This window comes from Falco biarmicus, chromosome 19 (assembly GCF_023638135.1).
Source record: "Falco biarmicus isolate bFalBia1 chromosome 19, bFalBia1.pri, whole genome shotgun sequence".
Taxonomy (NCBI): domain Eukaryota; kingdom Metazoa; phylum Chordata; class Aves; order Falconiformes; family Falconidae; genus Falco; species Falco biarmicus.
The window spans coordinates 1,796,336-1,823,855 of NC_079306.1; the positions used below are offsets into that span (position 1 = coordinate 1,796,336).

The window sequence follows — 27,520 nt, forward strand, 5'->3', positions numbered from 1 at the left end:
CGGTGATGCTGAAGCCCCCACCAAGCTGCCAGGCGCGGGATTTCCCTCTAAATGCAGTTTATGTGGAAGGGATAAACCATTGCCCTGCCCACAGCGCATCGTTCCGAGCTGTTTCTGGGTTTATCCGTGCCTCGGGGCTCACAGGGGATGAGAGGCAGCACCCAGGCAGGGTGATGAGGTGGCTTCTTGCTGCTGAGCTCCCCTCACAGCTCCATCCCTCAGTTTCCCCACTGATGAAGCACATCCCCTACATACCTGGTACCTATAGGGCTGGGATAACCGGGCAGCATCACACCAGGGATGCTCTGAGGATGCTCTGAGGATGTTCTAAGGATGCTCTGAGGATGTTCTGAGGATGCTCTGAGGATGCTCTGACACCTCAGTGAACCATCGAAGGACTGGACGGTGCCAGGTCTAATCCTGCACAAAGGAGGCTGTACAAAGGCACCGGGTGGTCCTGGGCGCACCGTACCGGGACAGGTTTTATTTCAGGGTGACAGCCTGAACTCGGCTGGCCGAGCGCTAACCCACCGGTGCCACCGCTTCCCATGCTGCGGTGCCTTGTGTTAATTAACCTTCCAAACAATCCCGTAATATTTTGCCAAATCTAATAAGGCGGCGCTGGCCGAGGAGCTGCAGGAGGGAGCGGCAATGCCGGGGGGCTGGGAGGGTCCCTCGGGCTCCAGCTGCCGGTCACAGTTTGCTGCCCCCACCCCCCCCACACCCCCACACCCCCCCGTTACCTCCCCTCCCCACACAGGCCATGCTGGGGCTCATCATCCTCACTCCTGTGATGAGCTGCTGATCTCAGCCTGCCCACCCTGTGCACCCCTCCCTGCTGGCTGGTGCTCCCCCCGCAGCACCCCAAGCCCCCAAAAAACCTGGAAAAAGAGAAAAACCTGTGTTTTCCATCTCGGATCCAGCCCTCCCAGCCCCTGCCTGCTTTGTCCGGAGCAGCAGCATCCCACCCATCTGTGGGTGTTTTGGGGGCAAAACCAGAGAACCAGAGCAAAACTGCATCCTCCAGGATACGCGCAACGGAGTTTTACCCCCCAGGCATCCTCAGAAAGGGTTAACCCCCCCACCGGGTGCTGGACACTGGGTGTTCACAGTCATACGGGGGCCTGGGGAAACATGATAAATAGCTGGGGATGTCCTCTCCCCTCCAGTAACACCAGCGGAGCCCAGCTGGGCAGCGGCGTTACCCACCTCCTATCCATCATTTTCAGCTGCTCTTGTCACATCTTGTAAATCACCGAACCCAGCTTCATCCCCATCCCTTCCCCAAGCTCGGGGCATCCCACCCATCCCATCCGTGCAGTGACGCTCTGGCTGGATGCGGCTCCCATCACTTCACTCTCCTGTTTCTTTTTATTGTCTGCGTGATCAGATAACTTGGGATTTTATTTACGGAGCCTGGCATGCGGCGCCTCTTTTACCTCCCCATGGCCACTCCAGGACAGTTTAGGTACCCAAAAGAGACCCTGGTGTGGCTGGATTAAGCATCCTGGAGGTGGGGGAAAAAATTGAGGTGTTTTTTTTAATTTTTTTTCAGCCCCAGGAGCTGTTTTTACCCCGGCTGCGGATCGCACGGAGCCGTTGGAAAACCCTTGGTGAGCATTTGGAGGAAGAGGATGGGTGTGGGAGCATGGCTGTGCACGCCTGCGGTCCTGGGAGATACCCAGGCAGCTGCTCCAGAAACTGTTTTATAACGATGGGGAAATACCTGCAAGTGTCACAGCCGTTTTCCCTGCCACAAGCATTAAAAAAAAAAAAAAAAAAAAATCAATTCCTTCGTTCACGGTCACCACCAGCCCATGGGAGCTCCACTGCTGTCCTTGGGCTCATTTCCAGGCTTTTCTTTGCAGCCCTGATGGCCAGGCTCTTCCTCAGCCTGCACCTAACAGCTTTTCCAAGATATTTTCCAAGAATTATCCTGAATATCAGGCAAATCCTGCACAGAGACATGTGTGACCGTGCAGCCACCACGGTGCTACATCACCCTTAGCTGGACCTGGGCTCCTGGTGAAAAGCTGGTTTTATGGAGATAGGCTGAAGGATGCGATGCCAACAGGGAAAAATGGGCTGGGGAAAAAAAAAATAAATAAAAACAGGTGGATGCAGGGCCACTGGCTGGGGCTAGTGGCCACTGGATGTGGTGGCCTTTACCTGCTGGGCAATTCCTTATTGTCCCGGCTCCCGCTGCCTTGTAAAGGGCCTGATGGATAATGCTCATCATGAAGGCGAGAGAGCGATGCCGTCACCTCGCCTCCCTCCACGCGCCGCGATCCATCTTCTTTATAGCCAGGATCCGGAGCCAGCACCATCTGCGGCACCAGAAATACAATTACTGGGGGGGGGGGTGGGGGGGTGGGGGGGGAGGAGGGGGGGGAGCAGCCCCTTTCCTTCCAAATTTCCTAGAGGCCTCACAAAATTACTCTTTGCACACCAGGGACCTCACGCAGCATCGTTTCTCTTTAGCTATAATTACAGCTGGGGAATTAGCAAGTCTGATTTTCTGCCCCCCCCCCCCGCCCCGCCTTCTGTGACGTCCCCCGGTGCATCCCCCCTCCAAAAAAAAAAAAAGGGGGGGGGGGGAGAAATTGAAATTGATCCCCAGCACTGGCCAGCTGTAATTTAATCAGAAAAGCCTCTCTCTTGGCATTTATTTATTTTTTTTAACCCCAAGGTCCTAAATTAAAATGGACGGTGGCAGGGTGGAAAGGGGAGCAGCCGGAGGGGACCCGCAGCATCTCACCAGCCCCAGCACGTGGAGACTGGTTTGGGCATTGCTGCTGGGCGTCCAGCAGTGCCGGGGCGCTGTGCCCAGCTGCTGGATAACCTGGACCCCAGGGCCCAATCCTGCACCCTACTCCGCATGGACACCCCCCACCCAGCGGCTCTGTTTTGGGCTGGGGGCCGTTAGTCGTGCTGGGCTCCAAAAACAAAAAGGCAAACGGCACGAGGGCGATGCAAAAACCTCGGAAAAACCCTCTGACCTGCTGCTGGTTTTATGGGAGCAGAAATGAGAAAGAAATTACTTCTAAGGAAGGCGCCCAAGTCCTTAATTGCATTTTCAGGCAACGAAGCTGGGCTGTGCCAGGGCTGCATACCCCTCTGCCTGCACTGGGGTTGGGAAACTGTAAAATAAAATGTAAAAAAAAAAAAAAAAAACCAAAAAAAAAACCCAACAGATTTCCCTTGGATTTTCTATTTTATCGCTGCCAATGACAACTTTTGCTCGCAGACGCCCGAGCGCTGCCGGGTGGCTTTGGACCAGGAGGCAGGAGAAAACATCCCTGCCCAGCGCACCTGCCTGGATAAGGCGCTTTATGGTCTTAACCTGCCTTTAAGGTAAATCCCGGTGCAATCCCTGGGGCTGGAGCACGTGCCGGAGCGGGCAGGTGGGCTGCTGCTTCCCCGCTCGACGTGGGGCACCGGCGGGGGGGTCCTGGCACAGCCCCCAGCAGGGAAAAGACAAGGGGGTTCTCGTCCCAGCACCCCGAACCCGGCGGGCAGCAGGTCCCCAAGGTGGGCAGCAGAGTGTGAGGGATGCAGGGCTGGCTTTGTCCTCGCTGGTGGCAGGGGGGGACATTTCTCAGCACGGCCGGACCCCCCCGGGTGGGGGGCAGTCCCCCCCCTCCTCTGTGTTTTAGGTAAGGAAAGGGGATGCAGGCAGCGGGGAAGGGGTGGTTTGGTGTCTGGCCACGCGGTGGATGGGAAAGGTGGAGAGGATTTTACACCAGGGTGTAGGCGGAGAGGATTTTGCACCAAGGTGTAGGAACCTCTGCACACACGTCGTGCACAAATCCCGCTGCTGCCCCCAGCAACCTCCTGGATGGGAAAGCTGCGAGGATTTTGCACCAGGGTGTAGGAACCTCCGCTCACAGGTTATGCACAAATCCTGCTGCTGCCCCCAGCAAATTCCTGGATGGGAAAGCAGCAAGGATTTTGCACCAGGGTGTAGGAACCTCCACTCACACGTCATCATGCACAAATCCTGCTGCTGCCCACCCTGTGTTCTCCATGGTTTGGCTGCCCGTGCAGGAGCAGCCACCCGCTGGCACAACCGCCCTGGCACCACCGCGGCGATGTAAATCCCGGCTTGACCCCCGGGTTGCACCAGCTGCCGGCCTCTGCCAAGGGTTGGCTTTGTCACCTTGGCCGGTGACACCCGCTGCTGATTTACCACCCGGTTGGGAGCAGGGCTGTGACACTCCAGCCCCCTCCTCACCCCTCGGGCAGCATCCAGCCCTTGGGCTGTCGCTCAGCTCCTCCATCGGGCATCACCCCAGCGCGGAGGCAGCGGGGCTGGATGCGGCCACGCAGCGAAGCGTGTCCCCGTGTCCCCACGGCCCTCGGGAGCTGCACTCGGCCGTGACCCAGCCCTGACCGCGGTGGGGAGGGCCAGGGTTAGGAGACCCCGTCCCCAGGTTTAAATCAACGCCCTCCACTTCCCTTCCACGCTGAGTTATTGCGCGCCGGTTTTGTGATGGAGATGACCAGGCAGTGAGGGAGGAGTGACCTGGGCCAGACCACCGGGCTCGGCGTTCCCAGCCGGACCCTGGGCGAGGGGTGAAAGATCAGGGCTGGCCTCCAGCCCCTTCCCAGCCCCTTCCCACCCCCCACCCCCCACCTGTGCAGATGCTCCTGAGTGTCGGCTGTGATTTAGTGCGTGTGGGTTCACCCAGAGATGCTCCTCTGCTGGAGGAGCCGCTCTTCAGCAGCATCCCACAGCAAAAGAGCCAGTACTGGTGCTCTGGCCAGGGCTGTCCTCCCCATCACCGCTTCCACCTGTCACCTGGGTTGTTCATCCCCCAGCTGCGCTTCCCTCCCTCCCTCTCTCCGGGATATCCTTAAGGAAGAGGTTCCCAAGCTGTGAGGCTCAGGTATGTGCAATGGAGCCTGAGAGGATGCCGTCACATCTGGGAAGATGCTATGATGTCTCAGAGGGTGGCATCACATCTGGGAAGACACTATGAGATCTGGAAGGATGCTATGATGTCTGGGAGGATGCCAGCACATCTGGAAGGATGCTATGATGCCTGGGAGAGTGACATCACATCTGGAAGGATGCTACGATGGCTGGGAGGATGCTATGACATCTGGAAGGATGCTATGATGTCTGGAAGGATGCTATGATGTCTCAGAGGATGCCATCACATCTGGGAAGATGCCATGAGATCTGGAAGGATGCTATGACATCTGGGAGGTTGCCATCACATCTCGGAAGATACTATGATGTCTGGGAAGATACCACCACATCTGGAAGGATGCTACGATGTTTGGGAGGATGCCATCACATCTGGAAGGATGCTACGATGGCTGGGAAGATGCTATGATGTCTCGAAGGATGGTACAATGGCTGGGAGGGTGCCATCACATCTGGAAGGATGCTATGACATCTGGAAGGACGCTATGATGCCTGAGAGGATGACATCACATCTGGGAAGATGCTACAATAGCTGGGAGGATGCTCTGACTTCTGGAAAGATACCATCACATCTAGGAAGGTACTATGAGATCTGGAAGGATGCTATGACATCTGGGAGGTTGCCATCACATCTAAGAAGATACTATGACCTCTGGAAAGATGCCACCACATCTGGAAGGTTGTTACAACACCTGGGAGGGTGCCATCACATCTGGAAGGATGCTACGAAGGCGGGGAGGATTCGTCCAACGTCTACAAACTTCTTATAAAAAAAAAAAAAAAGTCAATAATAAAAAGAGATCAGATTTAACCCCAAGATGGGGGGGGGGGGGGACACACGACCGGGGCGCAGGCTCCTCCCGCGGCCTCCGGCATCCCCTTGTGGCAGCCGGAGGCTTTGCAAAGCCCCACCGGTGCCAAAAGGCTTTGCCAGAAAGATCTGTCCCCTGCTGCCACCCCTCCTTGTCCCCTCCTTGGCCTGGCTGCCCCCATAGGACTGCACCGTGCTGGGGAAAACCCCCTCCCCACCGCAGGGTACCAGCAAAAGGAGGGGGGGGGTGTGTGTGCTGCACCCATGGCACCCCAGACCTCATCCTTATGCAACCGGCTCACCACCTCACGCTCACGGCAGATTACGGTGCTCCCCAGATAACTCCCTAAGCCCTAAATCTGCTCCCGGTCCTCTCCCGAGCTAAAGCAGCATGGGAGGGGGGCTGTGGGGCAGGGGGTGTCACAGCGGGGTGACACCCAGCCGGCCACACGGTGACACAGGGCTGGGGGGGGACACACTGAGTGCAGAGCCCAGCTCCAGCTCCGCAGCGTTCTGCATCGGGATCCCGATGTTCTGCATTGGGATCCCAACATCCAGCATTAGAATCCTAACATTCTGCATCGGGATCCTGATGTTCTGTATCAGGACCCCAACATTCAGCATCAGAATCCTAATGTTCTGCACTGGGATCCTGACATTCAGCATCAGAATCCTAATGTTTGTTCTGCATCAGGATCCTGATGTTCTGCATTGGGATCCCAACATCCAGCATCAGAATCCTAACATTCTGTGTCAGGATCCTGATGTTCTGCATCAGGATCCTGATGTTTTGAATTGGATCCCAACATTCAGCATTAGAATCCTAACATTCTGCATCGGGATCCTGATGTTCTGGATTGGGATCCCAACATGCAGCATCAGAACCCTAACGTTCTGCATTCAGAATCCTAACATTCTGCATCGGGATCCTGATGTTCTGCATTGGGATCCTGATGTTCTGCATCGGGATCCTGATATTCTGGATTAGGATCCCAACATTCTGCATCAGAATCTTAACATTCTGCATCAGGATCCTGATGTTCCACATTGGGATCTTAACATTCTGCATTGGGATCCTCATGTTCTGCATCGAGATCCTGAAGTTCAGCATTAGGATCCTGATGTTCTGCATTGGGATTCCAACGTTCTGCATCAGAATCCCAACACAGAGCATCAGCAGCCCCGTCAGGATGCGCCCAGCACAGAGGAAACAGCTGGGATCCTTCATCTGCTCCGTATTTTCATCCTCACGGATGCGAACACAGTGACCTTTGGGATCCTGCCTTAACGGCTCCTTTCCATGGAGAACGTGACTTCCCACAATCTACTCCGGGATCACGCTCCAGCCTTTTTGCTGTGAAAACAGCTGATCCAGGGACTCAAAGCACCTTTTCCCAGATCCCACAGGCCAGCTGGCCACCGTACCTCAGAAAACACGTTAAAAAAACCCAAAACCAAACAAAGGAAAAAAAAACTTTATAAAAAATGAAAGATGAAGATGAGACAGTGGTCAGGTTTCACCTGGAATTCAGGAAACCAGTTTTTGCAGCTCCTTGGCTGAGGTTGCTCTGAGGGGTTTGGTATGGTGATGCCTGGAGGAGGAGGAGGAGGGTGAGGATGAGGGTGAGGATGAGGATGAGAATGAGGATGAGGATGATAAGGAGGATGAGGATGAGGAGGAGGATGAGGATGAAGAGGAGGAGGAGGAGGGAGAGGAGGAGGAGGAGGTGATGGTGGGCTGGATGCTGCCCAGCACCTCCTGAGGGGGGGTTGCAGAGTTTATTTAGTCCCACTGCACGGTCACAGGTATCAGTGCCCTTGGCTGAAGCAGCAGTTCCCAGTTTTCCCTGCTCAGCAGACTCACCTGCTTGTAAGGAGTTGGAAGGGGGGTGTTTATTTGGGGGGGGGGGGGGGGGGGCGCGTTTAGCAGAGCTCTGGGAGCTGCTCAGGCAGCAGCATCTTCTCGAGGTGAGCTGGGTATAAAAAGCCCAGGACTGCCAACAGCTCCTCAGCTAAAGATGCCTAAATCCTGCCGGAGCAGCCCTGATCCTGCTCAGGATGGATGGAGCCATTTTAAGCAACGGTTTAAATTAGATACCTTGGCCAGCTGAGCCCGCGGCAACGTGCCACTCGTCACAGCTTTGGTGCCTAAAGGCCACCTCGGAGCCGGAGCAGCCACCTCTTTCTCACTGCCAGGGGTAGGGGTGATTTTTTTTTTTCCCTGCTCTTTCTCGTCAAGTTTTCCTCCCCGGTTGGAGCTGGGATGGTCTCCGGCTGAGGAGGGACCCGTGGGGGAAGGTCTGAGCAGCCCCCAGGTAAGATCAGGGTATGGCGAGAGGAGCATCCTTCATCCCCAAAGCCTGCTCTGGGATGCCTGAGAGGGGTGGGAGAGTGAAATTTGGTGGAATTGTGAAGGTTTTCCTCCTTTCACAGCACCAATCAATTCATAGTTAGGGCCTAATTAGAAGCAAAAATGGTTTAATTTCTGCTGCTGGGCTGTAGCCGGTGGGTTCCGGCCCCCAGGGCTGTGGGTTGCCCTGTGCAGTGCTGTTCAAGAGGCTCCTCAGGAGCTGCTCCAGCCCCTGCTCCTTGGTCCTAAGGAGCAGGATTTAACCCTTCTCTCTAGTTCTGCAGCTAGGAAAGGTCTGCAGCTGCTTTGGTGTGCACCGGATTAAGTGGGGGAGGGGCTCAGACCCCCACCGTGTGGCATGGGGAGGGATGGAGATGTCCCCATCCTGATAGCACTGGGCATGACAGCCCGGATGCCCCCATCAGCATCCCTACCGCCCTGTAGCCATTCCCAGTGTCCCCATCCTGATGGCACTGGGCATGACAGCCCCAATACCCCCATCAGCATCCCGGAGCCATTCCCAGTGTCCCCATCCTGCGGTGCTGGGCACAACAGCCCCAGTGCCCCCATCAGCATCCCAGAGCCATTCCCAGTGTCCCCATCCTGATGGCACTGGGCACGACAGCCCCGATACCCCCATCAGCATCCCGGAGCCATTCCCAGTGTCCCCATCCTGATGGCACTGGGCATGACAGCCCCGAGGCCCCCACCAGCATCCCTGGAGCCATTCCCAGTGTCCCCATCCTGATGGCACTGGGCACGACAGCCCCAATGCCCCCACCAGCATCCCAGAGCCATTCCCAGTGTCCCCATCCTGATGGCACTGGGCATGACAGCCCCGAGGCCCCCACCAGCATCCCTGGAGCCATTCCCAGTGTCCCCATCCTGATGGTGCTGGGCACGACAGCCCTGATGCCCCAATCAGCACCCCTGTAGCCATTCCCAGTGTCCCCATCCTGATGGCACCTGGGCATGACAGCCCCAGTGCCCCCAGCAGCATCCCTGGAGCCATTCCCAGTGTCCCCATCCTGATGGCACTGGGCATGACAGCCCCGATGCCCTCATCAGCATCCCTGTAGCCATTCCCAGTGTCCCCATCCTGCTGGTGCTGGGCATGACAGCCCCAGTGCCCCCACCAGCATCCCTGGAGCCATTCCCAGTGTCCCCATCCTGCTGGTGCTGGGCACGACAGCCCCAATGCCCCCACCAGCATCCCTGGAGCCATTCCCAGTGTGCCCACTCCTGTGGTTCAACGCCTAGATCGTGGGACATCTGTCCCCCTTTTGGACCCCCAAGTTGTCCCCTCATTTTCCCCACTCGGTGCCGTGGGGAGCTGCTCTCCCCGCCAGGCTTTCGCAGCATCCAAACCCCCAGTACAAACGTTTACATGGAACAGAGGATGGAAACTGGACCCACTGGTTGTGCCGCCGGCGGCTGGGAACCAACTGACGCTTCCCAGTGGGATGAGGGATGCCGGAGCCCCACACTATTCCCACGCCCCCCTCTGTGTCTGCGCAGGGGGGTGATCGGCGCGGAGTGTCCCCTCGTCCCCCGCAGAGGGGCTCCTGGCCCCAGACAGGGCTCGGGGCCAAGCCGGGCGCACTCCCCCCGGCTGGGCCGGATGACAGATGCCTGCGGTGGAGGAGAAGATGCTGCAGCCCCCGCTTCCAGCCTGGATGCCTCCGACCCAGAGCTGCACTACGAGGAGGAAGAGGAGGAGGAGAATGAGTCAGAGCCCTCGGACAGCAGCAGCATCTTCTCCGATGACTCCGTTTACCCTTGCTACGAGCTCTCCCCGGGGGCTGGTGGTGCCGGGGGTCTCAGCCTCTACCAGTGCTGTGCCAGGAATGATGCCAAGCTGGTGCAGGAGAGGCTGGAGCACGGGGTGACCCGGAGTGAGGCCACGGAGCTGGACATCAATGGGAGGGTGAGTGGTACCCTACAGAGGTGGTGTGGGTACCCTACGGAGTAGAAAGAGGATTCCCTGGGAATAGACAATCCTGAAGGATGGTGGTTGCAAAAGCAGGTGGGGAAGCCCTGGGTGGGATGGTTTGGGAAGCCCTGGGTGGGATGGTTATGGAAGCCCTGGGTGGGATGTTATAGAAGCCCTGGGTGGGATGGTTATGGAAGCCCTGGGTGGGATGGGTTCGGAAGCCCTGGGTGGGATGGGTTTGGAAGCCCTGGGTGGGATGGTTATGGAAGCCCTGGGTGGGATGGTTATGGAAGCCCTGGGGTGGGATGGTTATGGAAGCCCTGGGTGGGATGGGTTCGGAAGCCCTGGGTGGGATGGGTTTGGAAGCCCTGGGTGGGATGGTTATGGAAGCCCTGGGTGGGGATGGGTTTGGAAGCCTGGGTGGGATGGTTATGGAAGCCCTGGGTGGGATGGGTTTGGAAGCCCTGGGGTGGGACGGATTTGACGATGGATGAGTCCCCTGGGATTGATCCACTCCTTGCGGCAGACCCTCATCTATCTTCCTATCCTGAGCCTGTCTGCTTTGGGGTGGGGGGACCACGGGGAGCACCGTGGTGGGGAGGATGATGCTGTGCCAACCCCGGTGCTGAGTGCTGCTCCCTCTCCAGAACGGGCTGATGGTCGCCTGCTGCAAGGGCTTTGTGGACATCGTGCCGCTGCTGCAGAAGTGCCCCTACCTAAATGTCAACCAGCAGGACAAGGACGGCAACACGGCCCTCATGATGGCAGCCCAGGCAGGTAGGCACGGCGCTCAGCCTGGGCACGGGGCAGCCCCCTGAGACCCCTCCAGTGATGTGACCCTGCGTGCCCCCTTCAAAACCCGAAAATCAGGAAAGCTGAGTATCCCAAGGGATGTGACCCTCTCTGGCTAAAGCCTACAGTTGGTCTTAGCACCATTATAAAACCAGGCAGATGAGGGAAAAATGGGAATTCCTACAGGAATATTGTCTGGCTTGATGTGTCACATCCAGCAGCAGTGCTGAGCCCAAGCTGCCCTGTGTGTTCTGGAAAAGCCCCACGAACCACAGGGATTTATTTCCCTGCGCCAGGGCTCCGAGCTGGCAAACATCACGTGCAGGGACCAAATCTCCCATCTCAATGGTTTTCCTCATGGCAGGAGAAGAGTCCAGCTCCCTCCATCCCGACTAACGGTGGGGAAAAGGAGGATCTCAAAGTCAGGATCACGCTTTATTCCCACTTTATCCTTGATGCTGATTTTATTTATTTTTTTTCCCTGCTTTTTTGGACTCTTTCCTGCCTTCTCTGCTGAAGCAGCTGGTGCGCCAGCACTGCTCCCTGCACGGCCAAAGCCCTCAAAAAAATAACCCCAAACCCTTTCAGTCCTGATCCCTCCGAGTTTCTGCATCTTCGTCCTCATGGGATGCGGTTGCTAAATATTTTCTCCTGCAGGCATCAGTGGTTATCACTCGTTAACTGTCGAAACTCTAACGCAGCTTCTCTCTGGCTGTTAAGGACACATCACCATCGTCAACTACCTCCTCAACTACTACCCCGCACTTGAGGTGGACAAGCGAGACCCCAGGGGCCTGACGGCGCTGATGAAGGCTGCGGTGCAGGGGCGGCAGGACTGCGTGGCCACCCTGCTCCTGGCCGGTGAGCATCCCCCCAAGGACATCCCGGGATTTTGGGGGGAAGGGGTGGCATGGCTGCTCACTCTGCGCTTGGACCCAGCGCTCCGGGGTGGGACAGGGTGGGATGCTGCGGTGATGCTGTCTGCATCCCGGTGTCTCCAGGGGCAGACTTGGAAGCGGTGGATCCCATCAAGGGGAAGACTGCCAGGGAGTGGGCCAGCTTCACCGGCCGCTTCGAGACAACCGTGAGGATCAGAACCCTCCTGCGGCGCCCGCGGGCAGAGCAGTTTGGCACCCAGTACCGGCCCGAGTGGCCAGCCCTGGCCGAACTGGTAGCCAAAGCCCTGAGCCCCAAATCCAGGACCAAGAGGCTGTCAGAGAAGATCCGATCCATATTCACCTTCAACTTCCCCCGCAACCCTGAGGAGGACGGCGTGATGGACCACATGGTGAGGATGACCACCTCCCTCGCCAGCCCCTTCGTGGCCACCGCTTGCCAAACCATCTGCCCCAACAGCCCCCCCGAGGTGGGCAAGCGCAGGCTGTCCGTGCCGGAGATCCTCGGGCAACACGTGCCGGATCCAGATGTTGAGCCAGAATCGTGCCCCAGCACCGGGGCATCCTCTTGCAATGGCCAAGCCGTGTCGGAGATCCGGCTCCTGCAGCCGCGCCAGCCGGCTGGTGGCCTCCTGCGCTTCCTGCCCCCGCGGCTGCGGCGCATCAACAGCATCTTCCCTGGGGAGCCCATCCCCAAAATCAAAGTGAGCAAAGCCTCCTGCCCTCCTGCCGGCTCGAGGGAGCGCAGGCAGCGCGGGAAGGACAAGCACCTGCTGCAGCCACCCAAGTGGAGGTACAAGGAGCTGAAGGAGGAGAAGAAGAAGGCGGAGGAGGAGAAGAACGAGGGGAAAAAGAAGAAAGGGGAGAAGAAACGCTAAGGTGGGAGGTGGCAGGGTGGGGGCAAGGTCCCCACTGGCCCCTTGGACCTGCTTAAGTTCTTGGCACGGGGTGGTTTCCTTGCACAGCAGGATGGCGATGCTCAAGGGAGAAGGATGCTGTGGACATACCCGGCTACGATGCCACAGCCCCTGTGGTCCCAGGTCCCCGGCCCCTCGTCCTCTCCCACCTCAAGGGCAGCCACCCTGGCCTGGCACTGGTCATACTGGGCTCTGCCGTGCTGAGACCCTGCCCTAAGCCAGGTTCTGGGTCTGCCGGGGAGCAGATCTGTGGCAGAAGTGGCTCTTTTCTCCTCTCTTTTTTCCTCTTTTTTTTTTTTTCCCCCCCTCTGCTCTTCCTGAGATCTTGATATCGCAGCGTGTGGTGGAATGTGGCTGTGCGAATTAAAATGGAAGCGGTTGCCATGTTAACAGCATTGATTTCATGAATAAAGCTCAGGGTTGCTTGTCAGGCTGGCAGGAACACTTCCCCCTCGCTGCCAGCATCCCCTGGCCCCCCTGTCACCCCCTCGGTGACATTCGCTCCCACGTATTCCTGGGTTGCAGAAGGACAAACCAAGGCTCGGCACGGGGAAGCATCTCTGCTGGAGGAAGGTTGACCTGAGCTCCGGGTGCCAGGCGAGGGCTGGAAACCAAACCTGGGGGGGGGGGGGGGTCCCAGGCTCCCTCCCCCGCTGCCCTCCAGGGCAGGGGTGATAGGAGGGGAGGCAGCTCTTGTGTTCCAACATTACCCGGGATGGGACCTAGTGCTCCCTCTTCCCAAGCAAACCACCCTCCAGGAGCTCCAGCCTGTGCCCACACGGAGCCCTGGGACCCCTCACCTGCACCCACGAAGCCCTCGGGACCCCCTCCCACGGGGAGCCGTGCAGATGCTTTTTTTGGTAGGTGCTGGCATCCCCTGGATGTGCTGCAGTGGCGGGGAGCTTGTGCTCCCTGGATTCCAACCCCTTAAATCAGGCTTTTTATAGGAATAAATCGATCCAAAAAAAAAAAAAAATAGGAAGGTGAAAGTGGGGTGCTGGCTCCTGGAGCACCCAGGGTTTGATCCCCAGGGAGAGTGACCAGCAGCGAGAGCGGCTTGATTATACTAAATAAGTAATATAAAAGAATATAAAATACAGCAAATAACCCTCGGCCAGGCACGCAGCCCAGGACGGAGCCCCTTCCCCTCGCTGCCCCCTTCTTTAGGGGGACAGAAGCCCCCCTCCCTGCTTTTGGAGGGCGGGGGGAGGTTTGGGGTGCGTTGTGGGCAGGCAGGGAAGGATGAGCGTCAGGAAGGAGCCGTAACCTCCCCGTCTGTTCCCCTCCAGCCCTTGGCTCACGTTGGGCTCCCCCGGCACGTGGCTGCCCTCCTTCGCCAGCTCCCGGCGGCTGGCAGATGAGCCGGGGGCGGACGGCACATGGAGAAGCCGCGGCACGCACGGTGCCAGCCGGGCTCCTGCCACGTAGGGGGAAGGGAGAGCCGGGTCCCACCGGCCCCTCAACCCCCTCTGCCACAGCGGTGGAACCATGGTAGGGGTCCGACCACGCTCCGGGGATGCCGGAGCCCCGTTGTGGGGTGAAGTCGTGGCGCTGAGAACCCAAACGACAGCAGAAAAGTCTTGTCTTTGACGTCGAGGGGGTGGGGGAAGGTTGCGCCACGGCCGCCGCGGGACGGTGAGGTGCGGTGCTGCCGACGTGCCGGCGCTCAGCCCAGTGCCGAGGCGGGGGCCCAGCCCCGCTGATTCACCCTGTCTGCCCCAGCCGGGGGCTGGCACCGGCACCGGTGCAACCGGGAGCATGGGGTGCGTTGGGTATCTTCGTTAATGCACCTTTAGTCCTGGATTAATTTGCTTTCCCACCGCGGCAGTGCCAGAGCTGCAGCCTGGCTTGGGGCTCCCACCCCTCCCTGCCCTTCAGGTCACCCAGGATTAAGACTTAGTAACTTCTAGATTGTTTTAAGCAATTATTTCTCCCCGCAGTGATGATTATGGTTTAAAAAAAAGCGCTGCCGCCCCATTTGGAAGATGAAAGCTCAGGGACCGAAGCAGCCAGCACCAGCCGTCACCAGAGAGCTGGGCTGCGAAGGGAAAATCCTGCCCAACGTGTGCCTGCACCCATGGGAGGCAGCTGGGACACAGGAGCCACCCAGGAATAACCCCGGGAGGGGCTGATCACCAGTCAGCTCCCCAAGACCCGCTCACCGGAGCAAAGATGGTCACGGCGATACAGTGTCTGCAGGCACCGGCTCCCTCCCGGGTGGATTCTATCTGATGGAAACTGCCCGTTTCCCCTGCGCCGGTCCTGCAAAGCTCCCGGCCCCCGCGCGGGCAAGGTCACCCATGAAGGTCCCTCCTGTTTTATCCTGGTTTTGTGCTTTTGTTTGTTTGAACTTCCTAGATCATGGGCGATAAGCTGGGAAGAGGCGGCTGGCAAGACTCGAAGCTTCTCGGCTGCCCTCCCCCCCTCCGGCGCCGGGAGGCTCCGGGTGCCAGTTGGGTTCATGGTGCAACTGGGGTTGGTGGTGCAACGGGGAACAGGGAGGGAAATCAGGCCCTGTAAGTTCGTTAGGGAAGAGGTTGCGATGCCAGCCCATGCGTTGCTGCCTGCCCGTGGGAGTGGGTCACTGTGCTGGGGGAATGGCTGGGACCAAGGCAGGGATGGGGCTCGGGAAGGCGCTGGAAGGAGAGGAGGGGGCCGGGAGGAGCGTGAAGCTGCTGAAAGTGGGGTGGCCCAAAGACCAACCCCGAAATGACAAAAGGGGAAGCGATGCTTCTGCTGCCCGCAGCCCCACGTGTCCTGGGGGAGCGGGAAGTGCCCAGCCTCCCCCCGTGGGAACAGCCCCGCTGCCGGCATCCCAGCCCCCATCGCTACAGCATCTCAAGGACCACGGCGGGGAACGTGTCGGCAGGAGGCACTGAGCAAACCCTCTGGGCCCACCCCAGCCCTGCTCCGTGCCCACAGACAGGGCAGAGCATCCCTATGGGGAGTGGGGGGGTTCCCCCCCCCCTCCAGCACAGCACCCTAAAAGCGTTGTGGCCAGCATCGAATAACTGGGGAGCCCCTTGGCTCCATCGTGATGCTCCCATCCCCAGGAGGGATGGATGCTGCGGCAGGAGGGATGGCCAAGCACATCAAGGTCATTCCCACAGCATCTCTCCAGACCATTCCCACCCCCGGCACCATCAAAGCAACTGGCAGCGTTTCTGCCCAAGGTTTTATGATGCTCGGGGTGGGAGACGTGGTGGACATCCCCCCACCAAGGCTTTGGGGTTGCCTTGCCAGCTGGAAAATGGGGTTGGAAAGCAGCCGGTGAAGGGCAGGAGCAGGAGGAACGGGTTGAGGGAGAGCAACCAGGATGGAGCTGGGGCCCGGGGTGCGGGAGGAAGGGAGGCTGGCCCTGGATGTGTGCTCAGCAATAGGAAATGCTTTATTAGCTGGGAGTGGTGGAGAGAAGCCAGGCAGGAAGAGGCAGTAATAAGAAACATTTTTTTGACTTCTCCCACATCCAGACCACAGAGCACTTGCCAAGCAGCTGCGTTCGGACAACGGGGGCCACTGAGCCAAGCCCCCGGGGCTGGGACAACATCGGAGACCTTCCGCCACCGGGACAGGCAACGCGGCGGCCACGGGAGCCCCCACCGGGACGGGACGGGTGGCGGGAGGGGAGCAGATCCATGAAGCTCCTCCAAACCGGGGCGCACGGCACGGAGCAGAGCTGCCCTGGCTGAGCTGCGCACGCCGCTGCCGAGCTCAGGACCGCAGCCGGGAGAGCCTTGCCGGGGCCCGGCGGTGCCGTGAGCGCCTGCAGGACGCGGATGCTGTAGGTGAGTGGGGAAGCACCGCGTGTCCGTGGGGTCCAGGGCTGCACCGAGCTCAGCACCTCCCTCCTGATTTACCCCTGGGCAGCTGAAGTCAGGATTTGAGCCCATTTCCTTCATGTTCGGTGCAACACCGGGGTTGACGTCAGGATTAGCAATGGCTGGAACTGGGGCACTGGTGGAGTCGGGCACATAAATCTGGGTTTACACCGGTGCAGTGGTAGCAGGATGCACCCCCAGGTCCTTGCTAAAGAGCTGCAATAATACACGGCTGCTGCTGAAAGCCTGGCGCTGACACGGGAAACGGGGAGTTTGGGTGTATTTGGAAAAGCCATGGGGAAAAATTGAGGAAAAGTTGACAATTCCGCTAGCCGGGGGTTGGAGCAAGGGCAATGGGGCACCGAGGGCAGCGCCGCTGCAGAACACAACGCCTCCACACACCCCTTTTACAAAGCCAACCCCCGGGTCCCTGGAAGGAGGGGTGGGCGAGGAAGAGCCAAACAGCCCCTCAAGAGGCTCCGTTCGCGGAACAAAGCCCCTAAAGCGAAGCTGGTGCCGGCCACACTGTGGGAGCTGTGCCCCGTCGCCGGCATCCAAACTCCACCACAGGGGCAGGAGAGCACCCCCCTCATCCCCACGCTGCACGAGGAGCCACGCGTGATGCCAGCCCCGCGGAGAGATGAACACCAGCCGCTTTGCCACGCTCCGTGCGTGGCTCTGGTTTACGGTGCAGCGATGCCCAGCGGTGTAGGAGGCACCGGGGCGGCGCAGCCCACCCCGTGGGGGTCCCCGAGTCGAACCGGAGGATGCCAGCGGGTGTGTGTGACCAAGCCGCATCTATGGGGAGCGGGGAGAAAAACCTCTCCTTGTTGCCTGAAACCAGGAGAATCCGTGGCAAAGCTCTTGTTGACTCCAACGTGGTGTCCAACCTGCCCTTCAGACCTGCAGCCGGCCGGCGCCCGCCTGGCTCATCCTGCTTCCCACCGGCTCTCCGGCACAAGGGTCTCTGCGGTGCCTGGCTCCCTGCGAAAAGGCAACAGGGGGGAACTGAGTCACGAGCCGCATCCTGCAGCAAAACCCCCCCTGGGAGCAGCAGAAACTGCAGGGCAGAGCAGAAGCAGGGGACTGCAGAGCTCCGCCGAGCCGCCCTGGTAAAAAGCCAGGGCTCCTTTAGAACCATCCTGCATGTCCCCAGGGACACCTCCTGCTCCATCTCCCCACCACCACCACCAGCCCCTTCACTTTTCTCTCCGCAGGGTTTCCCCATCCCTGAAAATTTCCCATCCCTGGGTTTGGGTCTTGCTCCAGACCCCCCACGGCTGCCTATGGTTCCCAGCCACCTCTGCCAGCGCCCGCGCCCCATCCAAGAGGTTCCAGTTGGGTTTTTTTTCCTTCTCCTCCTGCTGCTGCAAATCCCAAAGGATGGAAGGATGTAACATGGCACCATGACTTGCCATCGCCCCCCAGCCAGGCTGGGAAAGATGCTCTGGACACCAGGAGGGTGCGTGAGCTGCAGCTCCAGCATGGAAAAGGAGGGAGAAAGGCTGGGATGGGGATGCGCAGGCTGGTTTGACCTGTTACAGAAGCACCAGGGATGCTTTTCCCATGGGATGCCAGGGATGGCTCTGGGTTGTTTGCTCAGTTCTGGGTGAGGTTTCAGGGCAAATATCCCGCAGCCGTCTAATGGCTCCGGATTTTATGGAAGTGGCCCCGAGGAGGGAAAGCATCACCTGGGAGTCTCAGCTTCCCTTTAAAAAGGTGCGTTTTGCAGCTCTCGGGATTGCAAGGAGAAGCGCTGTGCCTGGGAGCATCCTGGAGGCTGGGAGAGCAGCAGCCCCCCTCCAAGGGGAATTAATTTTATAAAATCAAGCTGATCCCAAGCCAGCCGAGGGAGAAGTGCTGCTTCAGCTGGTCATTGCTCCTGGTGCATGGGACCAGATCCTGCTCCTGCCCTCCAGCCCCAGGACCCAGTTGCCGTTTCCTCCCCACCAAGCGAGCTATTTTGGGGAGGAAAAGCCCGTTTTATGCACAGCCGGAGCCTGCCTGGGTCAGCCGCAGACATGCGTGCTCCTGAGGGCTGGGCTTGCGTGACTTCGCTTCCCCATCAAGGCCAAAATCTAAACAATCTTGATTCCTGTCCCGGCAGCCCTGGGCAGGGCTCCTTCAATTGCAGGAAACGGCGACTTTGGCGTGTTTATGTCGGGAATCACGAAGAATGAACCGAGGAGGGGCTGGGGAGCCCCGGTCGCCGCCAGCCAAGCTCTCAGCCATGTGAAAGGGGCAGCGATGCCGTGGGGTGGAGGGCAACGCCGGTTCCGCCGTGTTTGGCTTGGCAGAAATGTCTCTTTCACTCGGAAAAAAATAGAAGAGAGAGAGAGAGAAAAAATAGCCAAACTTCCCCCAAAGGCACAGCGGAGGAATTTTTGGCTTCCCGCAGCACCTCTGCTTGTGTCATGGATAAACTCCGTACAAAAGCCCCCCTGGGAGCCAGCGCCGCTTTTACCCGTCGGCTGCGGTGCTGGTGGGGGGGTGCAGAGCAGCGTGGGGGCTCTGAGCTCCATCTTCTGCCTGGAGTCTTGCCAAACCTGGGAACGTGGCATCACCGCACTCGCCGTGGCGGCCGAGCCCATGGGGTCTGCCAGCGGCTGCGTGATGGGAATGGTGGGAAGCACCGGAATAGGGACTGCTGGGATAAAGGCTGTTGGGGCAGCACGGACATGGCGAGGTCCCCATCCTGGAGGGCTCCTGAGCACCGAGGGGCCGGGTGCGGTGTCCCACACCACCGTGGGGAGATCCCCCAAGCTCGGGAGGTGCTAGGGATCTGCTCTCAGGAAGGGCTGTACCCAGGACGTCCGGAGCCAAACTCCACGTGCAAGCAGCACATCCCACCTCCCACCACCCTGCCTGTCCTCCATCGCTCACCGGTCCCCCCCATTTCCTTCCCAAAGCCCCCATGGCCACCCCCAGCCTGGTGATGGGGGGTGCGGGGGGCTGTCTCTCACCCCCTCTTGCTCTCCGCAGGAAGATGCTGTGCGGAGCCTGCGGCCGGGTGGTGCTGGTGCTGATGACCCTCTCCCTTGGCTTCGCCGCCGGTGAGTACCAAAGCGATGTGGTGAAGGCAGCCAGTACTCTGTCACCCACCCGGGGTGGTTAAAATAAACCCTGGGCTCTTTGGGAACGTCATGGCTTTGCTCAAAATAAACCACAGTGGAGGGCGGCTCGTTCAAGCTCGCCCGGAGCGAGCGCCGAGGGATGCGGGCCTCCTCGGGGACCCGCGTTGTCCCCAGCAAGGGGCTTCTCCCCCTTGGGATGGTGACGTGCCTCCCAGAGAGGATCTGGGCTTAATTAATTACGGTTCATCAAGTGCTTTGACATCACCAGAGGGGAGATGAGGGAAAGGCTCGCACGCACGTGCTTTAAAACGTGGGTTTTCCCAGGGGTGATGGTGGGGAGCAGGGACGAGCTCCTCGTCACCCCTGGGGTGACATGTGGACAGAGCCTGGCTGGGTGCTTGTGCCGGGAGGACCGAAGCAGCGTGGCTGTGCTGGGGGTGGGGGGCAGCACAGCTTGTCAGGGGGACAAGTCCCCACTGGGTCTCCATCCTGCCCATGGGGCCACCAACCACTGGGGGGGTCACTGACCCAGCCCCATCACCCCGTCACCACCCCACGGCCCTGGCACGGGGCAGCTTTTGGGGCAGGGGGGTGACAGGTACAGGACGGGGGGTGGCCACAGCCATCCGTTCCCCGGCCGCCGGCTGGCTGGCTGCCCTCGCGCTGAACTTGCTGATTCCAGGAGGGATATTTTCTGCGCGAAAGGGCAGAGCTAAATCGGGAGGTTGGGAGCGGGGCTGCCCTCTGTGCCGCTCCGGCGCTGCGGCAGGGGGGAAAGTTGGGAAAAGCTCCAGGAAAGACCCCCGGCCTCAGCACCCAGCGCCCAAAACACAGTGTCCCCACAGCACCCACTGGGGGGGCACTGGGTGAGTTGGTGGCTTTGGGTCCCATCCTGGCTCCCGGGACCTTCTCCCATGTCCCCTGGGACCCCGTGGGCGTGATGTGACACTGTGCTGTGAACCAGAGCATCCCAGTTCATCCCAGTTGGGGGGGTTGAATGCATGTCCTCTCTGCTGCCTGCCTGGGGTGTGGGGACAGGTGACCCCCCAACTTTGGAGCTGGTGCTTGGGTGCCAGCCAGGAGCAAGCAATTTTCCAGCTCTCAGGATGGGCTTCCCTGTGCTGAGCACCCACAGCCACCTTCCCCAGCCTGGACCATGGTGGTCCCAGGTTGTCCACTCTTGAAATTTGGTTCGAGAGTCTTCAGGACAGATGTCACTGTCCCCCAAAGCCCCTAAGCCACCCTGGGATGGGCAGCAGGGTGGTCCCACGGCACAACACGCCCTCTCCTCGTGCCTGCAGACGAGCTGCTGTGCGCCTGCGACGTGCCCCACTGCAGCCTGCCCACCTGCACGGGCAAGGTGTGCTTCGTCAGCAAGAGGAAGGAGGAGGGGACCATCACCCAGCACCGGGGCTGCTTCTCCCAGAACATTCTGGAGAACTGCCACACGCTCGTGACGGAGCAGTACGGCATGAGGTGCTGCGACTCCAGCATGTGCAATGCTGACCTGGAGATTTTCCTGCAAGGTACAGGGGTATGGTCCCCTTCGAGGAGCCGGGGGGAGAGGGGCAGAGCTGCCCATGTGGCTGGTTGGGTCTCCAGATCCTCCTCATCCTCACTCAGCACCTGGAGGGTTGCCCTCTCCCAGGTGGGACAGGGCCAGCGAGATGCCCTCAGGTGTCCCTTCTTGAGCTGCCATCCATAGGGTTGACCGCAGCACAGAGCCACCCAACCCAGGTCCAAGCCCAGCACCAAGACCTCCACCCACGTCCAAGTCCAAGCACCAAGACCTCCACTCACCCACCCATGTCCACCTTCATGATGCCACCCATCATTTCGCCCACCTAGGAGAAGAGACCCTGGGACAGACGCCTTCCCTGCCCAAAGTCCTCCTGATGATCTTCGTCCCACTGCTTGCCCTCCTCGTCCTCGCAGCACTCACAGCACTCTTCTGCTGGAAGGTGGCCCAGCACCGCCACAAGAAGAGTGACTTGGGAGACACGGACCTCATGCTGAAGGCATCCATGGTGGGAGACAGCACTTTAGAGGTGGGTGAGCTTTAGGGGGGACCCTGAATGCCCCCGAGGTGTGGGAGAGAGGGATATACCCGGGGTGGGGGTTGGTGGCTGGGCTGACCCCGCTGCCACCCCGGCTGCGCAGGACCTGCTGAATGATGACTGCACCACGGGCAGCGGCTCGGGGCTGCCCTTCCTCGTCCAGCGAACAGTGGCTCGGCAGATCACCCTCGTGGAGTGCGTGGGTAAGGACAGTGGCCACACATGGGGGGAGGCTGCCCCGGCCACCCCAGACGATGCTTGGGCAGGTGCCGGACTCCTTTGCCCCTGCAGCCAGAGATGGCACCAGATGCCAGACCCAGGAGGGGGCATTGGATGGGGCCGTCTCAACCAAAACCCCGTAGAGACCCCAAGTTGTCCCCCTGTCCTGCTGATAGGGGAGGGGGAGAGCAGCTGGGTGGGTGGGTGGCAGTTGGCCAAGGTCAACAGACCCTGTGGGGCTCCATTGCTCTTCCACAGCAGAAACCATGCTCATCACGTTGGGGGTGGGGAGGGCACCAGGGGCTGGAGGGGCTGCGTGATGTGGTGCCATGGCCGTGGCAGGCAAAGGACGCTATGGCGAGGTGTGGCGAGGCGTGTGGCATGGGGAGAGCGTGGCCGTGAAGATCTTCTCCTCCCGGGATGAGCAGTCGTGGTTCCGCGAGACAGAGATCTACAACACCGTCCTCCTCCGGCACGACAACATCCTGGGTGAGTGGGGGACCAGGGGGTCCGGAGGGTGGCTGTGCAGTGGCTCCATGGTCCTAACCTTCTCTCCATCCAGGCTTCATCGCCTCTGACATGACATCAAGGAACTCCAGCACCCAGCTCTGGCTCATCACCCACTACCACGAGAACGGCTCGCTCTACGACTACCTGCAGAGGACGGCCCTGGACGTGGAGACCTGCCTGGGCTTGGCCTCCTCCATCATCTGCGGCCTCGTCCACCTCCACGTGGAGATCTTCGGCACCCAGGGCAAGCCCGCCATTGCCCACCGTGACCTGAAGAGCAGGAACATCTTGGTGAAAAGCAACCGGCAGTGCTGCATCGCAGACCTGGGTGAGATGGGAAGGCGGGATGCAGCACCCAGGGATGTGGTACCCCGGGGAAATGGTACCCCAGGGATGTGGTGCCCCAGGGATGTGGTGCTGTGGGGATGTGGCACCCTGGGATATGGTACCCTGGGGGTGTGGCACCCTGGGATGTGGTATCCCAGGGACGTGATACTCTGGGATGTGATACCCTGGTATATGTTGCCCCAGGGATGTGGTGCCCCAGGGATGTGATACTCTGGGATGTGATACCCTGGTATATGTTGCCCCAGGGATGTGGTGCCCCAGGGATGTGGCACCCTGGGGATGTGGTGCCCAAGGGATATGGTGCCCAAAGGATGTGGCACCCTGGGATGTGGTACCCCGGGGATTTGGCACCCTGGGGATGCGGCGCCCTGGGATGTGGTATCCCAGGGATGTGATACTCTGGGATGTGATACCCTGGTATATGTTGCCCCAGGGATGTGGTGCCCCAGGGATGTGGTACCCTGAGATGTGGTACCCCAGGGATGTGGTACCCATAGATAAATGGTACCCAGGGATGCGGTACCCCGGGGATATGGCACCCTGGGGATGCGGCGCCCTGGGATGTGGTATCCCAGGGATGTGATACTCTGGGATGTGATACCCTGGTATATGTTGCCCCAGGGATGTGGTGCCCCGGAGATGTGGTATCCTGGGATGTGGTACCCCAGGGATGTGGTACCCATAGATACATGGTACCCAGGGATGCAGCACACTGGGGATGTGACACCCTAGGCATTTGGTGCCTCAGGGATGTGATACCCTGGGGTTCTGGTACCCCAGGGATACGGTGCCCCAGAGATATGGAGCCCCAGAGATGTGGTACCCCAGGGATGTAGTACCCCAGCATCCTAAGGAGACAGCACAACCATGGTGCTGACCGTGGCCAGCATCCTGGCATTTTACAGTTGGACTTGATGATCTTAATGGTCTTTTCCAACTTCAATAACTCTACGTTTCTACCCCTCAAGGACTGGCCGTCATGCACTCCCAGGGCAGCGACTACCTGGACATTGGCAACAATCCCCGGGTGGGCACCAAGCGCTACATGGCCCCGGAGGTGCTCAGCGAGCAAATCCGCACTGACTGCTTTGAGTCCTACAAGAAGACGGACATCTGGGCGTACGGGCTGGTGCTCTGGGAGATCACCCGGCGGACGGTGGTGAACGGTGAGCAGCTCCCGGCCGGCTGCCCAGCTCTGCACCCGCTCCCTCCTTCCCTCCTTTTTTGTCCCTTTTTTTATTTTTTTTTTTTCTTTCCCTTCGCCCAGAAGATTAGCTGTAAATTATAAACACTGTAATCTAGTGTCAGCACCCGGCTCCCTGATTAAAGGGCCCATTAGACTCAATCAGCGCTTTGTTTGTTCAGTGCTGATTAGAAAACAAGCAGCTTCGAGCGCTGCCTGGAAGCTGGCCATGGCCGGGACCTCCGGCCAGCGGGGCTTGGCTGGGGAATGATGGGATTCGGGATGGGGACAAGGTCCCCCACGCTGTGGAAGAGCCTCCTCAAGGCTGCCATGGCCAGCGCTGCTCACCACCACCGGCAAAGTCCATTAGAAGCATTAATTAAATGGTGGGCACTGGCGGGTGAGGCAGGAGGTGTCCCCCCCAGGCTCAGGCTGGCCCCCATAATCTCATTTACTGCCCCAGAGCTCCTTCAGATTAAACATTTACTCCGAATTACCAAAGCCATGGGTGGGGGATGACCTCCAACCAGCTGGTTTTAACCCTTCCAGGCATCCCTCCCCTCCAGGCTGGGCTGTACGGCCCCCGGCACAGCCCCAGGGCAGGGGGGACGCGGGGTGCAGGGGACCCCCAGGGAGGTGATGGGTGCTTGGGGTGGCCCAGAGGGGTTAAATCCGGTGGGGACACAGCCATATGGAGGCCCTAAGCAGAGATTAGCTGGGCCAGCTGGTGGGCTGGCCACCAGGCTGGCTGCCAGGTGGAGGCACAGAGCCGAGCTGTGGCATCGGTGCCGGGAGCTGGATGCCGGTGCTAGAGCTGCTGCTGGGGCTGTTATTCATAGGAATCCTGGTGCTGGCCTATTGCCAGTGATGGAGCTGGTGATGGAGCCACCAGCGGTGCTGGTGCTGATGCTGGAGCCACCAGCAGCGCTGGAGCCACGAGCGGTGCTGGAACGAGTGCTGGAGCCACCAGCGGTGCTGGAACCAGTGCTCGAGCCACCAGCAGTGCTGGAACCAGTGTTTGAGCCATGAGCAGTGCTGGAACTGGTGCTGGAGCCACCAGCAGTGCTGGAGCTGGTGCTGGAGCCACCAGTGGTGCTGGAACCAGTGTTGGAGCCACCCCAGTGACGTCCCACTTTGCAGCTGGCGCTAGAGCCATGCACCCCATGGGTAGCATCACCGCCGGCACGGTGGGGCAAATCACACCTGGAGCCCCACGTGCCCCCCAGGGGGGGCAACCCTTGATGTGGAGGGGGGTGAGCCCTGCGCCCCCTCCCCACTGCCTTCACACCGCCCCGCTCCCACAGGCATTGTGGAGGAGTACCGGCCACCCTTCTTTGATGCTGTCCCCAGCGACCCCAGCTTCGAGGACATGAAGAAGGTGGTGTGCATCGACCAGCAGACCCCCGTGGTCCCAAATCGCCTCTTTTCCGATTCGGTGAGTCCCCGGGGGGGGCTGCCCCACTCCCATCCCCAGCCAGATCTTTGCTTTCCATGAAATCCATCCCTTTTCCTTTTCCTTCTTTTTTTTTTCTTTGGTGCCTCCCCCAGGTTCTGTCAGCGCTGGCAAAGATCATGAAGGAGTGCTGGTACCAGAGCCCCTCGGCCCGCCTCACCGCTCTGCGGATTAAAAAAACGCTGAAGAAGCTGAATAATTCCCTGGAAAAGCCAAAACCAGAGCAGTGAGCGCCGGGCACGTGCCGGAGGCTGCGCCGGAGAATCAGCGAAGCCAACACCAGGATGGCTGCCGGACACAGAGGGGGTTTTGCTCACAGCCTCTTGCCTTTCCCACCCCTCCTTGGAGCCTTTTTAATTTGCAAGGAGGAGGAAAAAATAGGAAAAAAGAAAAAAAAAAAAAGAAGAAAAGCCAGGGAGGAGTCTTCCAGCCTGGTTATAAAAATCCCCCCCGGATCCATCATCAGACGCCTGGCAGGGATGCCAATGGGGGTGGTAGCCCACCCCAAGCCCCCCGGTTGGATGCCACAAGCGCCAGAGCCTCTGCTGCGGTCCCCATGGCCAGCTGGGCACCCACCCCATCGCTGGCACCCATCGCAGCAGGCAGGCAGTGGGTGCTGCCCAAACCTGCCCGCCTGGCACGTTGGCAGCGGCGATGCCATGGGCTCGGCGGAGGCAGCAGGAATTCCCTGGCAGGCCTGCAGCGCCCGGCGTGCCTCTCCCAGAAGGAGGGCTGGATTATACTGGGAAAGGACCGTCCAGCGACAGCATCCCCCAAAACTGGGCCAAATCCACGTCCCGGCGCATCTCGTGGCTCCCCAGGACGAGGAGCCGCCGGCACGGAGCAGCACCCAAGCATCCCCCGTGGCACAGGGACCCACCAAGCTGGGTGCTGCCGCAGCCGTGGGGAGGGGGGCAATCCTTCCCTGGGGGACAGCCAGCAGCCCCCCTTTCCAAGCCCTTTGGAAAGATTTTGCCAAAATACCAACATTTAGGTGTTTTCCAGGGGGTTTTGGTACACCCCACGGCCGGCTCCCACCCATCCCAAAAAACCCACCATTTGGGGCAGTTGGGACAGGACCAAGATGTTCAGCAGAACCCGCTTTGCTCCGTAATTATTTAATTCTTAAGATTTAATATATTGAATAAAGCGTAAAGCTATTTGATCACTTAACAGCTGCCAAACCTCCCCCAAGCGGGCGACGTGGCAGGATGGGACCCCCATGACTTCTGCATGACTTAATTTATTGCTTCGCCACCGCGTAGCTGCTCCGTGTATCGCTCCGGTACCGCTGGATCCCACAATAAACCTCGCTCCAGCCTCGTGCCCACCCTTTCCCTGCACCCCCCAAGGATGAAAGGGGGGGGGGGGCTTGGGGGACCCTGGCCATCCTTGGTTCCCCGCACATCCCTGCAGCCACTCTGGGCTTGGCATGTCCTGCCCTTGCGTCCTGCGCCCAGTTAGGGATTGGGGGAAACTGGCCTGGCACTGGGGTGAGGGGTTTGTAGGGGTGAGGAGGTCTCAGGGTGCTCAGCCTGGGGGGGGGGGGGGGGGGGGGGGTGCCCTGCCTGGGGGCTGGGAGCTTGGGTGCTCAAGCCAGGAGCTGGAGTGCCCTGCCTGGGGGCTGGGGGCTCAACCCAGGGTCTTGGATGCCCTGTCAAGGGTGCTCAGCTCAGGGTATGGGGTGCCCGGGCTGGGGTCTTGGGTGCTCAGCCCAGGGGCTGGGGTGCTCAGCCCGGGGTCTGGGGTCTTCAACCCAGGGTCTGGGGTCTTGGGTGCTCAGCTCAGGGGCTGGGGTGCTCAGCCCCTACCACGCCCCAGCTCTCCAGGCCAGTGGCTCGCAGCACCCTGCTTGCACCAGCAGCACAAACGCTGCACATTACACGCTCCCACCACGCCAAGGACATGCTTTGCACACATCCTGCACACAACACGCAGCGGGACAGCACGCTGCACACACATGCTGCATGTCCCCCCATGCATGCATGCTGCACACACCCTCCCAGTGGTGCACAGCCCTGCATATCCACACACCCCTGCATGCATGCTTGCATGCACAAATCACACATGCTCACACAAATCACATGTGCATGCACAAATTATGCATGCTTGCACAAACCATGCATGCACACACAAATCATACATGCATATGGAAATCACACATGCATGCTTGCACACCCGAATCATGCGTGCACACACAAATCATGCATGCACACAGCACGCACA

At 59.6% G+C, this 27,520-nt stretch overlaps 2 protein-coding genes and 1 long non-coding RNA gene across 3 annotated transcripts; 2 read left to right on the forward strand and 1 right to left on the reverse strand.

Moving 5' to 3' along the window:
* Nucleotides 1-7,795: 7,795 nt before the first annotated feature.
* ANKRD33 (ankyrin repeat domain 33) lies at nucleotides 7,796-12,799 on the forward strand. Its single transcript, XM_056321883.1, has 6 exons — nucleotides 7,796-8,059; nucleotides 9,613-10,021; nucleotides 10,675-10,804; nucleotides 11,540-11,680; nucleotides 11,821-12,594; nucleotides 12,684-12,799. The coding sequence occupies exons 2-5, from the start codon at nucleotides 9,716-9,718 to the stop codon at nucleotides 12,591-12,593; spliced, it is 1,350 nt and encodes a 449-aa protein (XP_056177858.1). The 5' UTR covers nucleotides 7,796-8,059; nucleotides 9,613-9,715; the 3' UTR covers nucleotide 12,594; nucleotides 12,684-12,799.
* Nucleotides 12,800-14,524: 1,725 nt separating this feature from the next.
* Nucleotides 14,525-26,517, forward strand: ACVRL1 (activin A receptor like type 1). Its single transcript, XM_056321882.1, has 11 exons — nucleotides 14,525-14,938; nucleotides 16,103-16,417; nucleotides 19,433-19,503; nucleotides 20,826-21,050; nucleotides 21,373-21,572; nucleotides 21,685-21,784; nucleotides 22,143-22,289; nucleotides 22,363-22,638; nucleotides 23,627-23,824; nucleotides 25,146-25,276; nucleotides 25,390-26,517. The coding sequence occupies exons 3-11, from the start codon at nucleotides 19,437-19,439 to the stop codon at nucleotides 25,522-25,524; spliced, it is 1,479 nt and encodes a 492-aa protein (XP_056177857.1). The 5' UTR covers nucleotides 14,525-14,938; nucleotides 16,103-16,417; nucleotides 19,433-19,436; the 3' UTR covers nucleotides 25,525-26,517.
* Nucleotides 22,658-23,274, reverse strand: LOC130141167 (uncharacterized). Its single transcript, XR_008818995.1, has 3 exons — nucleotides 23,167-23,274; nucleotides 22,979-23,119; nucleotides 22,658-22,869 (listed from the first exon to the last, which is right to left on the reverse strand). It is a non-coding gene; the product is annotated as an uncharacterized LOC130141167 (long non-coding RNA).
* Nucleotides 26,518-27,520: the final 1,003 nt, after the last annotated feature.